This window comes from Sciurus vulgaris (genome assembly GCF_902686455.1).
Source record: "Sciurus vulgaris genome assembly, chromosome: 3".
Classification (NCBI taxonomy): Eukaryota; Metazoa; Chordata; class Mammalia; order Rodentia; family Sciuridae; genus Sciurus; species Sciurus vulgaris.
The window spans coordinates 106628949-106647269 of NC_136463.1; the positions used below are offsets into that span (position 1 = coordinate 106628949).

At 34.1% G+C, this 18321-nt stretch overlaps 1 protein-coding gene across 1 annotated transcript in view; it reads left to right on the forward strand.

Moving 5' to 3' along the window:
* The window catches only part of RIF1 (replication timing regulatory factor 1), a 62623-nt gene extending 44823 nt beyond the window's left edge, over window positions 1-17800 (forward strand). Inside the window, exons 25-36 of the mRNA XM_079134474.1 lie at window positions 551-650; window positions 1616-1732; window positions 2763-2914; window positions 3306-3389; window positions 3480-3534; window positions 3901-7137; window positions 12850-12996; window positions 13305-13382; window positions 13475-13590; window positions 14795-14948; window positions 16191-16299; window positions 16757-17800. Coding sequence (XP_078990600.1) covers window positions 551-650; window positions 1616-1732; window positions 2763-2914; window positions 3306-3389; window positions 3480-3534; window positions 3901-7137; window positions 12850-12996; window positions 13305-13382; window positions 13475-13590; window positions 14795-14948; window positions 16191-16299; window positions 16757-16971 — 4564 coding nt within the window. The 3' untranslated portion in view covers window positions 16972-17800. The remainder of the gene's footprint in view (window positions 1-550; window positions 651-1615; window positions 1733-2762; window positions 2915-3305; window positions 3390-3479; window positions 3535-3900; window positions 7138-12849; window positions 12997-13304; window positions 13383-13474; window positions 13591-14794; window positions 14949-16190; window positions 16300-16756) is intronic.
* The last annotated feature ends 521 nt before the right edge of the window (window positions 17801-18321 follow it).

Consider the following 18321-nt stretch of genomic DNA (forward strand, 5'->3'; position numbering starts at 1 on the left):
ATTTTCAAAGCTACATATGAGTGCTAATATAATATTTGACTTCTGTTTGAATTTTTCCATGATTAAAATTTTGGAAATTGACAAATTTTAAAGATGAAAATTGGGATACTCTTGAAAAGTACAGTGAAAAATTTAAATAATGTCTAATTTCTCCCCCTTTTATATTTTATATGTATAGTATAGTCTTTAAGCTTTAAGCCAATTTTCATTTGCTTCTTAAAAATTTAAGTACCTATAATGAATGTTCTCTAGCCTGATGTGGTAGCTCATACGTGTAATTCCAGCGAATAGGGAGGCTAAGGCAGGAGGTTTGCAAGTTCAAAGCTAGCCTAGGCAACTTATGAAGCCCCTCCCTGTCTCAAAATAAACACAGAATGGGCTAGGGTTTGTGGCTCAGTGGTAGAGTGCCCCTGAGTTCAGTTCCCAGTAGTGTTAGAAAGAGTGTGTATACACATATACACATGTATTTTTTTTACAGTGCTTGTTAACATCACCAGTGCTTACCAGTACACTTGACTCAATGTATATATATTTATGTACTTTTTTAAAGATCAGTACTAAGACAAGCCAAACAGACATTTTTACTTCTGTCGCCTGGTTTGGAAAGTGTTGAAATGATGGAAGAATCCAGTGGACCATATTCAGATGTAGTGAGTTGGTTGTTTTTGTCATTTTTCTTTTTAAATTTTTGGTGTTTAATGATTTGTTTATTGTAATTAATTGATAAATAAGCAGAACCTGAACAGACATGAGTTCCCTAACATAATTCCCCTCCTCCCCCCATATGTACATACAGAGTTGTCTGGTCTGAAATACTAGTATAGTTAAAGGTAAAAGTCTTCTCTAGAGAAATACTCCGGTAAATAACCTGCAACTCATGTACCTTATATGTACTCTCTTATAAACATTATAATTGTTAAAACACATGAATATAATTATTTTGGAAAAACTAGAAATAGTAGTTACTAAAGTCTTCACACTAAGCAAGAGCTACCCTTCATTATTTCATTTCTTTGTATCAAATTTCTCACTTCTTTACTATCACATCACCCTTAGAACCAAGGTTACTTTGACTAATATTTGATTTCTCCCTAAATATATAGGAATTGAGAGACATAAAGCATGGATACAGTATTCTCAAGAAGTAGAACATTCTTAGAAAATGTTTTTCTGCTCAGCAACAGATGTCACATAGCTACTTTTTGTGTGTTTAGAATCATTAAGGAAAAAATATCAGTAACTATACACTGTTTTCCTTTTGTTTAAAAAAATCCTTACCAAATACTTTCTTGTTCAGTGTAATTTAGCCTCCTAAAGCCATATATTCAGGTATGAGAGAGAATTAGCTTCCTGCATTAATATTCTGTGTGCTTTTTTAGCCTTCTTTTATTCTTAAATGTTGAAAGTTTTATAGCTTTTATTTTTCTCTTTGATACATTTCCAGTAATAGGTGCAGTATTTGAGTTCAGCAATTGATTCATACTGTGATATTTATGTAGTATGTCTTATGTCGTGTGTTCAAAATAAGTTTAGTAGACTGTAATTATTAGATATGAAAAGAAATGAAAATAGTAGAGTTGTCCTTAATGGAATTGTTTTATTTTTAATAAAACAGATGGAAAACTCACAATTAAATGTGAAGATAAGTGGTATGGAAAAAAAATCAAGTGGAAAAAGAGATTCCTTTTTGACACAAACTAAGGATAAGAAAGAAAATATGAAACCAGTTAAAGTATGTTTTTAAAGTTGTATTTAATAGAATTTTTTATAAATAAAGCATATGGTAGCTTAAGAACATACAACTTTTAATTGGAAGGGAAAGTGATAACTAACTTAAATAAAGATGGGATGGTGAGAATTGGTCAGGTTCTACAAAGTGATAGCATAGCATGAAAATCTGGAAAATGGAGGTGTTGATTCCTTCTCAGTAAAGGTAAATCTATGTAGCCTCAGTGTAATACTTGATATTACATGTAATTTATTCCTGGCAATAGCCTCCATAAGATAAGATGACTGTAGGTTCCAGTGACTAAAATAGGTAGTATTAGAGAACATTTTAGAATTGTTGTTATTATAGAACTTAATAATTGGAATAGAAAGAATAATGCTAGCCAAGACATCTACTTTAATGTCAAAAATCTATAAGAAATATTTTTAGCTGCTAGTTACTTTCACACAACAGGAAGTCTCTTTAATAATCTCTAACCAATAAGCCAATAAGGGTTTTTATAGAATCTTGAGACCATAACCCTGGCAAAATGAAAGACAAATTTCCGAAGACTGAATCATTCTTATATATGGCTGCTAAAAATAGAATGAAAACAGTGATGCAATGAAAATTTGTAAGACAGCATAGTATCAAACATAGTATTACTGGTATGTAGGACATAATATATTGGCAGTTTTACTTAACTTGACTAGTTCATTGTTATAGCTAGGAATGGTAGATATATATACTTTCCTCCTTCTAAGCCAGTTGATTTCTGTTTGATTTCTGTGTTTGCCTAAAAAACGTATCTTCCCATGCTTTATAGTTAAATACAGATTTGCCTCCTTTTTAAAGAGGCCTAATTTTCTTTTCTTAACATTTATTAGAAATAGAAAAACAGTGAAGAACATTATCCTAATTTGTTATTTTGAATACTAAATGGACTTACACACCACAACTTTTGAAAAACTATGTCTGTGTTAGAAGTGACTAGAAATCATTGGAAAATAATGTTGGAACTGAAAATATACATTTATTTTTTAAAAATCTGCAGCTAAAATTAGAATCTTCATCTCCAAAAGTAAAAACTGAAATGCTGTTGGAAGAGGAAAAGTCTTCTGACTTTGTGTTTATTCCTCCAGAAGGAAAAGAAGCAAAGGAAAGAATATTGACTGAACATCAAAAAGAAGTACTCAAAACAAAGCGGTTTGTAGGCCTTTTATTTTGAATCGGAAATTCATTATTTGTGCTTAGATTTCATGTAGGAAATTGCAAATTTGTTGTTGCATAATGTGTTTAGAAATTGTTTTTGTTGTGTTTGGGATTAAACCTAGGGCCTCACATGCCAGACCAGCCATCTGCCATTGACCCTATCTATTGTAAATTTTAATGGGGAAATTACTGACTGTTTACTATATTTCATAATACATAAAGCTACCTAGTAGTGTGACAAATGTACCTAAACCGATTTCCTTTGTTGAGGTAGGTTGTAGGGGAAGATAAGCTCATGAGAAATAAGATAATTTGGTAGATTGTAATGAATTTCTGATTGTAAGCATAGCATCAGATTTATAAAGTTACATAAAATATTTTTCAGGTGTGATATTCCTGCCATGTATAATAATCTGGATGTTTCACAAGATATCTTATTTTCTAGTCATGATAGTCAGGAAGAGTCTGTGTAAGTATGGAAACTTTCAAACTTATATAATAATTTTTCCTGTGGTTTTTAAGTAACTATAATTCTAATATATACAATTATTTATCTCAGGGAAATTCCTACTTCAAGTGAAAAACCAAAGGAAGATTCTGAAGTGATGATTAAGGTATATTCAGTATTTCATGTTTCAGGGTTTTTACAATCACCCTTCCATTAGGAATGCCTTAAATTGTTGGAAACTATGACGAGGTCGGGTGTCTTCATTTTATTAATTTTAAGGTTTATTTTATAATCTTAACTTCTAGTCATACACTAACAGAATTGTAGTATGTGTGTTTGTGTGTGTGTATTTAAATGCATTTGACTTTTATTAAATATTTATTATGAGCACATTAATGGGCATCTGCCATTACTTTTAGAGTATTTGCATTTTGTTAAGTCAGTGATTGTGTTTGTATTACTGAAATTGCAATTGAATTTTCCTTAGAAGTCAAACTTATTTGCCATTTAATTTATATATATTTCTGTACAGGAGGAGCAAATGGAGAACATCATTCCTCAAGATATCATGGAAAACTGTGGTATGGATGAACATCTTGAAAAGGCTTCTGTTTCAAATAATGAGTGTAGTTCTGTTGATGAAACCAATCCAGAAGTATTAATGAGCGATAGTAGTGATGTCAGAAAAATCACCTTAACTTCATCAAAGAAAACTTCAACTGAATGTACATCTAATGCAGAAAACTCATTTGTCATCAACAGTTCAGTTTCTAATGCCTCTATTTCTGGAACTCCCCCACAGCCTACAAGTCGAAGGCAAACCTTTATTACCTTGGAGAAATTTGATGGTTCAGAAAATAGACCTTTCAGCCCATCCCCTTTGAATAATATATCATCAGTTGTTACAATGAAAAATAACCAGGAAATCATGACTAAAACAGATACTATTCTAAAAACAAAGAAAAGAGAAGTGACTCGATCAAACTCTGATTCAGAAAAGGTGGTGAATGGAATTAAGAGATCAAGCCGGAGATCTGGTAAAGCTGAGCATTCAGGGAATAAAAAGTCTAAGCCCTTAGTGAAATCTGAAGAAGAAGAAAATACTCAGGAATCTACTGAAGACATGATAGCCTTAGGAAAAAACCCACCTGGTTTACTTAATCAAACAGAATGTGTACAGGATACTCAGGATCATCTTTCTGAATCTGTAGTAGAGTATGAAGATACAAAGCCTAAATCAACAATGGAAAATGCAGTATTATTGGAAAGTAATAGTATAGAAGAGAAAAATGGGTGTATTAATTTGGAATCCAAAGAAAATACACCCCCTATCATAATACCAGCAGATCATACGGTGAGTGAAGAGAATCAGGTTCAGATAACTTCAACACAAAAAACCCTTAGACGATCTTCAAGGCGACGTTCAGAAATAGTAGAGTCTACTACTGATAGCCAAGATAAAGAAAATAGTCACCAAAAAAAGGAAAGACGGAAGGAAGAAGAAAAAGCTCTTCAAAAGAGTCCATTGCATGTAAAAGATGATGTGTTGCCTAAGCAAAAAGTGACTTCTGAACACACACAACAGGAAAATTTAGTTGAGAAAGGAAATAATTTGCATGAGAAGACTTTTGGGGAAACCAGTGTGAATGCTGAAATTGACCAAAATAAAAGAAAAACAGACATTGAGAATATTACTTCTGAAGGAGATGGTGCCCAGAACGTTGCTGATAAGTCCTCTGAGAAACCTGTAAGGGGACGAACACGTTACCAGACAAGAAGAGCATCTCAGGGTTTGCTTTCCAGCATCGAGAACTCAGAATCTGATAGTTCTGAGGCAAAAGAAGAAGGTTCTAGGAAGAAGAGATCTGGAAAGTGGAAAAACAAAAGTAATGACAGTGTTGACATGGAAGAACAAGAAGAAAAAATGATACAACAGGAGTGTATAAAAGCTGAAAATCAGTTGCCTGAGTCTAAAGCAATTTCTGAACTAGATATAAAGTCTCAGATTTGTGAAACAGGTGAAAGTACTGTGGTACCACCTCAGGAGTCTAAAATATCTTCAGATTTGTTGCAAGTTTCTGACAATGTATCGAATACATGTGAAGGAAAAAGTAAGGCTAGCAAATGCACAGAAAATTCCTTTACATGGTCACCCGTGCAGGAATCAAATCTAAGGACTAGAAATGCCAATAAGAGGTTACATAAGGGAGATTCTGATAGTAGTGTGGGAGAATGTTCAAAAGTAGGAACATCAAGCATCACTCTGCTTTCTGAAAAAAGTGTTCAAATTCTCGAATGCCAGCACAAGAGAAGTAGGAGGGTCAGGCGATCTAAAGGTTGTGACTGCTGTGGGGAAAAATCACAGCCTCAGGAAAATTCACTTATTGGGTTAAAGAACACAGAAAATGATGATGAAAAGAGTAGTGAAACAAAGGTAGAGATGGAGACACCTGGAACTGCATCAAAAACGTGCAGTGCTAATCTTAATTCTGAAGTAAAAATTTTTGATGAACATGCCAGTGTGAATTTTCACTTGGGCCTCAAGGAGGAGAATGATACTATAAATGATGTGTTGATTGCACCTGAAACTGAATTAAAAGAAAATACTACTGAAAAATCTGTTTCTTCTGAAATAGTAAATGTTAAAGAGGGGACTTGTGATGTGAATTCTAGTATGACAACATCTCTTGAAAGTACAGAGCCATCTAATATATTAAAAGCTATGGGTCCATGCTTATGTGATTCCATGGACATTTCACAGCAATGTTCTCCTTTGGACACCATAAAAAGGAAACCAGAAGTTACCCCAGAAGGAGAAATTCACATTGTTAATATTGAAGGAAATGCATGTAAAGTAACAATGGGATCATATCCTGAAGAAGTAGAAGCTATGGAATTGGATATAGAAAACAATAGATCTGAAGCGAGCATAGAAGAAGAAAAATCTGAAGCTAGCCTCTCTGAACAAAAGAATGCCAAAATAGATACTTCTGAAGAAATGGCAGCAGCGGAAAATACTAAAAGTGACATACCTGAAGCCAAAGAAGAGAATGCTGAAGCTGTAGAACAGGAATACTACTCGGGTAGTGGTTTTTCTGATAATGCCACACCTATAAATGTGAACTCTCATACTAAGATTTCTGAACAGGAAGCAGATGGGGAACTAGGTGGAGGAAATAATGAGTCTAATCTAGGCTCACCTGAAGAAATCAATTTTGAAATGGAAAATTATGAAAAAACAGTAATTGATCAGGTAAATACTGAAACTGACAATGTCGAGGAAACAAAGGACAGGGACAGGAGTACCAAAACCTCTAAGCCAGAAGAAGCTCAAACAGAAAGATTGAATGTAGAAACTGACTTTGTTCCTGACACACTTGAAATGAGCACTGCAGAAGGAAAAATTGAGTGTAATTCAACTGAAACTAATATTGAACTTAATAAATCTGAAGAAATGGAATTAGATGACAATCAAATGGTAGTAGCAAAGGATACTTTACAAGAAGTTCATCAGACTTCAGAGACAATGGAGGAAACATTACAGTCTTTAATATCTGAAACAGCTATCTCTGAACTGGTAACAGAAGACAATAATGCATCTCCTCAAAAATTAAGGGAACTTGATCCTTTACTTTTGTCAGCAAATGACAGCCCTAGTGGTATGCAAACACGATGTGTCTGGTCCCCATTGGCTTCTCCATCCACCAGCATTTTAAAGAGAGGACTGAAAAGACCCCAAGAAGATGAGATCTCCTCACCTGTTAACAAGGTAGGAGGAATGAGGTTGAATATTAAGGAATCTAATATCTGGTTGAAATACTGGACCATACTGTGTCATATGGTGAATGACAGATAATAGGATTATATGACCACTTCTTTGTCACAAATGTTAGGGAAAGAGCAGGTAGAACAAAAGGTGTTAAATAAATGAGATCACAGCTTTCAGGATGTTCCTTCATCTCACAACACTAAAGATCTTTATGCAGCTCTGTATATTGTACACCTGTGGCAAAATTGGCAGGACTTCCTCTTAGGATCTGTCCTCTACCACATACCATAACATATGAGGAACTCGGGTAACATTGATCATGCCATTGATAATACAGGTTTAGCACTTAGTGTTTTCTGGGACATAATGTCTTTTCATTTAAGTCTTTATATAAATTCTTAGGGGATTTAAAATTTTTTAAAATATATTTTAGTTGTAGGTGGACACAATAACTATTTTATTTATATTATTTTTTTAAATGTGGTGCTAAGGATTGAACCCAGAGCCTCATGTATGCTAGGTTGAGCATGCTGCCACAGAGCCCCAACCCTAGGCCCCTTAGGTGATGATTTTTTAAAAATTCCTTAGACTGACTTCATCAATTTTAAGACCCCTCCCTGCTGCAGTGCTAGGGATTGAATCCAGGGTCTCACACACGCTACGCCTGTGCTCTACTACAGGCTACACCCACAGACCCTCTTTCACTATTTTCTTATTTATAGCCCCATCGGCTGCACTAAACCGTACCTTGTTTGGTTCAGAAAAATGGATTCTGGGTGTCTATCTTAGATTCTCACCCTTTATCTTTTTTTTTTTTTTAATTTATTCTCATTGTAAACAAATGGGACACATTTCTGTTTGTACATGGAGCAACAGCATACCATCTGCATATTCATAAATTTACATGGTCGAATAATGATGTTCGATTCATTCCATTATTTTTTTCTTCCCCCCCACCCCTCCCACCTCTCTTTTCCCTCTATACAGTCCCTCCTTCCTCCATTCTTGTCCCACTCCCACCCCCCATTAAGCGTCATCATCCGCTTATCAGTGAGATCATTCCTCTTTTGGATTTTTGAGATTGGCTTATCTCACTTAACATGATATTCTCCAATTTCATCCATTTGCCTGCAAATTCCATAATTTTATTATTCTTTATAGCTGAGTAATATTCCATTGTATATATATACCACAGTTTCTTTATCCATTCATCAATTGAAGGGCATCTAGGTTGGTTCCATAGTCTGTCTATTGTGAATTGAGCCGCTATGAACATTGATGCGGCTGTATCTCTGTAGTGTGCTGATTTTAAGTCCTTTGGGTATAGGCCAAGGAGTGGGATAGCTGGGTCAAATGGTGGTTCCATTCCAAGTTTTCTAAGGAATCTCCACACTGCTTTCCAGAGTGGCTGCACTAATTTGCAGTCCCACCAGCAATGTATGAGTGTACTTTTTTCCCCACATCCTTGCCAACACCTATTGTTGCTTGTGTTCTTGATAATCGCCATTCTAATTGGGGTGAGATGGAATCTTAGTGTAGTTTTGATTTGCATTTCTCTTATTACTAGAGATGTTGAACATTTTTTTCATATATCTGTTGATTGCTTGTACATCTTCTTCTGTGAAGTGTCTGTTCATTTCCTTAGCCCATTTGTTGATTGGGTTATTTGTATTCTTGGTGTAGAGTTTTTTGAGTTCTTTATATATTCTGGAGATTAATGCTCTATCTGAAGTATGAGTGGCAAAGATATTCTCCCACTCTGTAGGCTCTCTCTTCGCATTGCTGATAGTTTCCTTTGCTGAGAGAAAGCTATTTAGTTTGAATCTATCCCAGTGGTTGATTCTTGCTTTTATTTCTTGTGCTATGGGAGTCCTGTTAAGGAAGTCTGATCCTAAGCCAACAAGGTGAAGATGTGGACCTACTTTTTCTTCTATAAGATGCAGGGTCTCTGGTCTGACTTCAAGGTCCTTGATCCATTGTGAGTTGAGTTTTGTGCAGGGTGAGAGATAGGGATTTAGTTTCGTTCTGTTGCATATGGATTTCCAGTTTTCCCAGCACCATTTGTTGAAGAGGCTATCTTTTCTCCATTGCATATTTTTGGCACCTTTGTCTAGTATTAGAAAATTGTATTTATTTGGGTTTGTGTCCATGTGCTCTATTCTGTACCATTGATGTACCTGTCTATTTTGGTGCCAATACCATGCTGTTTTTGTTACTATTGCTTTGTAGTATAGTTGAAGTTCTGGTATTGCGAAAACCCCTGTTTCATTCTTCCTGCTAAGGATTGCTTTAGCTATTCTGGGTTTCTCATTCTTCCAGATGAATTTCATGATTGCTTGCTCTATTTCTGTGAGGTACGTCACTGGGATTTTAATTGGAATTGCATTGAATCTGTATAGCACTTTAGGTAGTATGGCCATTTTGACAATATTAATTCTGCCTATCCAAGAACATGGGAGATCTTTCCATCTTCTAAGGTCTTCCTTAATTTCTTTCTTCAGTGTTTTGTAGTTTTCATTGTAGAGATCTTTTACCTCTTTGGTTAGATTGATACCCAAGTATTTTATTTTATTTTTTTAGGCTATTGCAAATGGAGTTGTTTTCCTCATTTCCCTTTCAGCTGTTTCATCGCTTGCATATAAAAATGCTGTAGATTTATGTGTGTTGATTTTATAGCCTGCTATTTTGCTGAATTCATTGATGAGGTCTAAAAGTTTTCTGGAGGAGGTTTTTGGATCCTCTAAATATAGAATCATGTCATCCGCAAATAGTGACAGCTTAAGTTCCTCTTTTCCTATTCGTATCCCTTTAATTTCTTTAGTCTGCCTAATTGCTCTGGCTAAAGTTTCGAGGACAGTGTTGAATAGAAGTGGTGAAAGAGGACATCCCTGTCTTGTTCCCGTTTTTAAAGGGAATGGTTTCAGTTTTTCTCCATTAAGAATGATGTTGGCCATGGGCTTAGCATAAATAGCCTTTACAATGTTCAGGTATGTTCCTACTATCCCAATTTTTTCTAGTGTTTTGAGCATGAAGGGGTGTTGTATACTGTCAGATGCTTTTTCTGCATCAATTGAAATAACCATATGATTCTTATCCTAAAGTCTATTGACATGATGGATTACGTTTATTGATTTACGGATGTTAAACCATCCTTGCATTCCAAGAATGAACCCCACTTGATCGTGGTGCACAATTTTCTTAATATGTTTTTGGATACGGTTTGCCAATATTTTGTTAAGGATCTTAGCATCTATATTCATCAAGGATATTGGTCTAAAATTTTCTTTCGTTGATGTGTCTTTTCCTGGTTTGGGTATGAGGGTGATATTAGCTTCATAGAATGAGTTCGGTAGGGTACCCTCCTTTTCTATTTCCTGGAATACTTTGAGAAGTATTGGAATGAGTTCTTCTTTGAAGGTCTTGTAGAACTCGGCTGAGAATCCATCTGGTCCTGGGTTTTTCTTGGATGGTAGATTTTTAATGGCTTCTTCTATTTCATTGCTTGATATTGATCTGTTTAAATCGTGTATGTCCTCCTCGTTCAGTTTGGGAGGAACATATGTCTCTAGAAATTTGTCAATGTCTTCGGTACTTTCTGTTTTGTTGGAATACAGATTTTCAAAGTAGCTTCTCATTATGTTCTGTATCTCAGAGGTGTCTTGTGATATTTCCTTTTGCATCATGTATTTTAGTAATTTGAGTCTTCTCTCTCCTTCTCTTTGTTAGTGTGGCTAAGGGTTTATCTATTTTGTTTACTTTCTCAAAGAACCAACTTTTTGTTATGTCAATTTTTTGAATAGTTTCTTTTGTTTCAATTTCATTGATTTCAGCTCTGATTTTAATTATTTCCTGTCTTCTACTACTTTTGCTGTTATTCTGTTCTTCTTTTTCTAGGGCTTTGAGCTGTAATGTTAGGTCATTTAATTGTTGACTTTTCTTTCTTTTCTGGAATGCACTCCATGCAATGAATTTCCCTCTTAGTACCGCTTTCATAGTGTCCCAGAGATTTTGATATGTTGTATCATCATTCTCATTGACCTCTAAGAATTTTTTAATCTCCTCCCTGATGTTTTTTGTTATCCATGTTTCATTCAATAGCATGTTATTTAGTCTCCAAGTGTTGGAGTAATTTCCTTTTTTTACTACGTCATTGATTTCTACTCTCAGTCCATTATGATCTGATAGAACACAAGGCAGTATCTCTATTTTTTTGCATTTTCTAAGGGCTGCTTTGTGGCATAACATATGGTCTATATACCCTTTATGGTATATATACCCATATATATATATATGGTCTATATACCCTTTTTCTTTTACATGGTTTATTAAATGAATGAATTTTTAAAAAGAGGAAATGAGGTGTGCTTACATAGACCAGTTTCCTCTATGTAACTAAGTAGATGTTCTGAAAAGATGTTGACTTTCTGCAACTTAATTTTGAAATTGAATCTGCTCTCGTCAAATGTGCTTATAGGTAGATATGTGAATGTATGAAAAAAAAAAGACACTTTGATTTTTGCCTTCAGCAAGCACATTTGTAAGACTTCCCTTCTTAGTCTCCACTGTATGAATACTTTTCAGCTTCCAAAAGTATACTGAAAATCCTTAGAATTGAAAGATTAATCCACTTAAGAAGAGTGGACGATTGAGGTTTTTTTTTTTTTTCTTCTTCTCTCTTTAGAGGCTAGACTATTACTTTGTTTCGTTTTAATATGGTAAGGTCTTAGCTTAATAGTCCATAGACATTCTTGAAAACTTTGAAGATAAAATGCATTGGAATTAATATGCCATTATTCTTTAAATTGCCTATACAGATTATGTAGTTTCTTTTCTTTCCCACTCCTTGCATAATAGGGAGGAAGATAGTATCTCTGTAAGTTGCCAAGGCTGGCCTTGGGCTTGAATTCTCCTCGTCCAGCCTTTTGTGTAGCTGAGATTATAGCCATATGACATCATGCTCTGCCATAGGTTAACTAGTTAGGTTTTATTTGATAGTAGCTTATATTTAATACCTATTTAGGCAACAAATTTAAATACTGCATGCATATACATACATACTTTTTTTTTATTTTTGGCAGTTCTAGAAAATGAATTGGGCCTCATTCAGACTAGGCAAGTGCTCATGCACTGATCCAAATCCCTAGCATAATTCTGTATTTTCTGTCTCTGACAGACGTATAGAGCATGCACACTCTTGGAAATCAATCATGTAATAATATCTTAATGGTTATAAGAGTTCTCTACTGTATAATTAATATCAACTAGTTTAATGTTTGAATATATTTTAAGTATTTATAAGAGACTAAGTTTACCTCAAGCTGGGCTAAGGTTAAGATTGCTTCCTAATTGAAATTACAACCCATGATCAACAACATATACCAAAAAGTCAATTATGTATTTTATCTCTTTACCTTTTTTCCCCACAGTCTGTTTAGTAAGCCTGTGAAGTTATTAGAATCACATTGTACAGTTTCATTGTCACATGCAAATTCCTACTATCCTAGTTTCATAACCTGAACTGTACAGCTTTAGAACATAGATAATTAGAATGCATTCTTTATTTATCTGTGAAAGTAGTTACTAAGGTGAACAGTTATATACTGTGGACTTTCACCCATATGCTACTTTTGGGTAATCTCTTGATGAGAATTTATGCTGTGATCTTTGAAGACTTTGGTTTTTGTTAAATTAAAACCTGACCTGTGTTTTCAGGTTCGCCGTGTCTCATTTGCAGATCCAATATACCAAGCAGGATTGGCAGATGACATTGATAGGCGATGTTCTATTGTTAGGTCCCATTCTTCAAATAGTTCTCCCATAATAAAAAGTGTTAAAACGTCACCTACTGCACAATCTAAGGTAAGCGATAGGTGTTAAAATATGTATTTATCTATATACACTTAGAATTTACGTGTGTATAGTTTGTCTTAAGATTATGAATTAAAACTTTGTTGGTTTGGTTCTTTGTATACTTTATGGTAGGCAGACATGAAAAGGTAGTAAGAGGGCAGTGATGATTCAGCAAGTAATTGATTAAATAGTTCATTTTCTTTTATGTTTTCTGAAATTTTAAAACAGCGATTATAGTCTTAGTTATAAAAATTAAGTTTTAAATTTATAGTTATCTCAGGTCTAAGTGAGTCTTTTTTTTCTCTCCTTTTGTCTAGCATAATACCACTTCATCTAAAGGATTTCTGTCCCCAGGATCACGTAGCTCTAAATTTAAGAGCTCAAAGAAGTGTTTAGTAAGAAGTGCTTTAGTTTTCATGTAACTTTTTATATTTTTGTGTTTAGTCAAGTGACCCTTTATTTAATAGCTTTTGAAATTTATTCTAAGATAACAGAAATGGCCAAAGAATCCATTCCATGCCCAACAGAAAGTGTTTACCCAGCTTTGGTGAACTGTACAGCACCAGTTGACATCATTTTACCTCAGATAACATCGAACATGTGGTAAGTGGTTAGTTAGGCTTTTGGATTATATTCCAAGATGCCATTTAAAGTTAGAGGAATATTTGGTGAAGATTCTCATATTTAGAGTTAATTAACATGTTCCCCTTCCATACATTTCATTTCAGAAATAAAAACAGATTGAATGGTAGATTGTAGGGCAATAATAAAAGTATTTATGCTAATAAAATTAATGTTTGTCAGTATTTGTTAAGGTATTGCATTGAATCTTTTATTTACATTATCTTAATCTTAATGCCACCTCTTTAAGGAGTGTCTTTTTTTCTTTTTGTGGTACTTGGGGCTGAAACAAGGAGTGCTGTATCACTGAATTGCACCCCAGCTCTTTTAGTTTTATTTTGAAACAGGGTCTTGGTAAGTTGCCTAAGATGGCCTCAAACTTGGCAATCTTCTTGCCTTAGCTTCCTGAGTAGCTGGGGTTACAGGTATGTACCACTGCTCCTGGTCTATGAATTTCATTTATACTTTGTAAAATAAAATTTATAAAGATTAATCCACTAAGATTGTACTGCTAATAAGTGATTTTTGGTTTTCTGGGTTTTTTGTTTTGTTTTGTTTTTAGTAAAAAATTTTTAACTTAAAATTTTTAAATTGAAATTTCCTTGAGTAAGCAATTCTAGATTACTATATCTTAAGAGAATTGTTTCAGTTAGTTGGTGAGAACTTTTGCTAATTTCTCTATGAGTTATTAGACTGCCCTGTTGTCATATTTCTCAGTAGGACATGAGGTATTCTTCACCTCCCCCAAGGAGTTATAGTTCAGACAAATACTGAGTCCATTTCTGATTATAGAAGTTGGAGAGAGAGGGCACATTAAAACAAAGGGATTAATCCATGAATAAAACTAGACATGGTAACATAAATTTTGCTTCCTACCCTACCTATGTATGTGACACAACAATTAGAATGTCATATATGCTTAAGGAAATCTAGTAATCATCTTATTGAAGGCATCAGAATATGTAAAGAATGAAGCATGTAAGATTTTATTTTTAGTACTGATAATGTGTAATATGTATCACATTAAATATTAAATTCCACATACAAATTCCTGCCTCCTTATGAATAGGTGAGCTATATAAAGTCAGTTACAATTGAGTTTAAATGGAGAAATTAAACAGAATAAGCCCTTTCTAATAGTATACAAGTAAAACTGTTTATCCTTTTTCTCTTGTTGTCTCTTCAGGGCAAGAGGCCTAGGACAACTTATCAGAGCCAAGAATATAAAAACAATCGGCGATCTGAGTAATCTTACAGCATCTGAAATAAAAACTCTTCCTATCCGTTCTCCCAAAGTTTCCAATGTAAAAAAGGCTCTTCGAGTGTATCATGAACAGCAGGTAAAACCTCAGATGGTAATTAAAATCATGTATTAATAAACGACCCAACAGCATAGTTAAAGAAGTTCACAAACTCTTTGCTTAAAATTCCATTTTATGGTCCCTTCATCCCTTCCACTGCCAATAGTAAATTAAAAGAACACTTTATAAAGCTACAGAGAAATTTGCTCCCTTATTTTATACTTTTTTGGTACCACGGATTGAACCCAGTGTTGCCTAACCAATGGGCCACATCCCCAGGTTTTTTGTTATGTTTTATTTAGAGACAAGGTCTCGCCGCATTGCTTTAGGACCTTGCTGAGTTGCTGTGGCTGACTTTGCAAACAATGCTGCCTCAGCCTCCCAAGCTGCTTGGATTAAGGCCTGCACCACTGTGCCCAGCTATACTGTTTTTATATAATGCACCTCAGATTCCTTTTTTTTTTTTTTTTTTTTTTTGCGGTTTTGGGGATCAAACTCAGGGCCTTGTGCTTGAGAGGCAAGCACTCTACAGACTGAGCTATCTCCCCAGCCCTTCAGATTTCTTTTAAAATTATCTTTTCTGCTTTGAATTCCATTCTCTCATATCCCTTTCTTTACCCTATCATTTTCACTAAATTGTGATGAATTTCATGGCTGTTTTCCTAAAGCCTAGATACTGAAATCTAAACATTTATTGAAAGCTTTGGAAATGTGTAGGTCACAGAACTTTTGATTTTGATGTTTACCACATCGGTTATTTCTTTGTACTTGTTTTTCTTACCAACATTTTACACACACATACACAAACACATATATACATATGTGTATATGTGGACTATTTCCATATTTCTGATGGTCGTGGACTGGGTTGTGGACTGTTTTCAGATTTCTGATGAAAACTTAAGATTCTTTCCCTCAATAAAGATTTTATACAGAAAATTTTGTGCATAATTTCAGGGATCACACTCAGGGGTCACAGACTTGTTTGAAACTTAGACATTCTGTCTGTTGATATTATTAGACATTGCAAATAAAGGGAAAAAATAGGGAATTGTAAAGGGGAAATATGAGAATTTCTCTTGGGTATGTACCTAGAATTGGAATTGCTGAGTCATAAGGTAATCTTAACTTTTTGAAAATAGTATTTTTTCAATGAAAGTTAATTATGATTGTGGAACAAAATTTTCCACATAATGTATTCTCTTCCAATGTTTGTACCATTACTGCTATTAAAAGTAACTTTTGATTTGTTTTTGTTTTTTACTACTGTATATAATCAAGGTAAAATCTCGTGGACTGGAAGAGATTCCAGTGTTTGATATTTCTGAAAAATCCATAAATGGAATAGAAAATAAATCTCTCTCAACTGATGAAGAAAGACTTGCCTCAGGTATATTTTAGCAAAGTGAGACAATTTTATTTAGAAGATGAGCTTATTTCTTGAATAAATATTTTGTTATGCTTTTAATTTTAATTTAATTTAACTATACCTTATTAGTTTAACAAGTTTTTTTGTACTTTTGTCCTTGATACCAAGTACATGAAAAACTTTGATTTCAGGTGTTTTTTTCTAATGATGAAAGTCTAGTCCATAATATCTCCAATAAGGTTATAAAATATACATTCTGTTCCAATTAATAAAAATTGTCATTTCTTTAGTAGCACAGAGTAATATGCTATGATAGATTTTTCTGTCTTCCCTCTAGAAGGAGGACTCCCATCCTACTTTCTCAAATTGAATGCTATGTACTTACTCTTTATCTTTGATAGGAGATAGGTACATATATTTATATATTTAATATTTTAACTGGTATATATGTAATGTGCTCTTTTTCTGTTTCTTTTAGATTTGCTTGATCCTGTTCCCTTAGAAACTCCATTATCTAAAAATCTTGTTGCACAAATTAGTGCTCTTGCTCTTCAACTGGATGCAGAAGATCTCCACAGTTATTCAGGAAGCCAGCTATTTGAAATGCATGAGAAACTTGGTACTATGGCAAACTCGATAATAAAAAATCTACAGTCACGTTGGAGATCAACAACCCATGAAAATTCCATTTAGTATTTTAAGAGAAATTGAATTTTTTCAAACATCACTAGATTTCTTGATTGATAAAATAAGTTCTGAAATACACCATACAATTTAAAAGGGGAGACTGCAAGGTCGATAACATTTCAAACCATGAAAGGCAGTGACATTAATAATAAGTTCAGTTCTGTAAGTTCAGATTCCATTCATTTGCATTAGCAAGTATTTGTGCAGCCGCATTTGCTTGTGAAAATTTACTAGACATAGTATTCATTTCTAAATGCATGACTGTACATTATGTGTAGATGACATTTTAATTTATAAATTTCAGCTTTCATTAACTGCATGAATATTTCTGCAGGTTCTTGTGAATACTTTGGTTTTCTTTAATAGAAATATTTTGTATATATTTAATATGGAAATATCTGTATGGACAGAAGTGCTTCATGTGCTTGCTGCAGATATTTGTAGGCTTATGTACCTGCATATAAAACAACAAATAGTTTTATATTTAATTAATAGTTTTAGCTAAAACATGAGTGTAGCCAGGCCCAGTGCCACATGCCTGTAATCCCAGTGACTTGGGAGACTGAGGCAGAAGGGTTGCAAGTTTGAGGTCAGCCTGGGCAATTTAGTGAGACTCTGTCTCAAAATAATAAAGAAGGACTGGGGATGTAGCTCAGTGGGTAGGGGTCTTGCCTAGCATGCACAAGGTATTGGGTTCAATCCCCAGTACCACTTTTTTTAAAAAAAAATCTATTTTCTAAAGTATCCTAAATGAGAAAATGTTGGGCGATAACTTTGAAATTCATGCCCTTAGCTTTTTTTTTTTTTTTTTTTTTTTTTCTTTTGGTTTGGAAGACGATACCAGCCACTAGAAAGTGTGCCTCATTACATTTCTTCTTAATGGAGAGTTAGACTGAATATTTTCCTTGCAAGTTGGACTATAACAAGTCTAGAGATTATCTGTTCTATTCATCTATACCTAAAATTAAACTTGGAAGAAATTTGAAACTGTTTTTATACGTGTATCTTTTGCCTATTTTTTTATAAACGGGGGGGGGGGCGTGGTGTGTGATTATTTGTAAATTCTTACCAACTTATGTTAGCACCCATCTTCCCATATTTTGTCTTTTTTATTGAGCATGTATCTCACTTATTCTCTCAGTGCATTAGTGAATGATCTTGGTTTCACACTTGATTCAGAACCCAATCCCTACTAGAAAAGGCATGTTTCTGCTGCAAGTCATAAAAAGTTTAATCCTTGTGTCTAATTTACTTGGGTCTCCTTTTTCCAACAGGGAACTCATCCAACTCCTGTGAAAGTTGGGTTTTGTTTTTTGTTTTCTTTTCATAATCATAAATCTATTATAGACTTTTTTT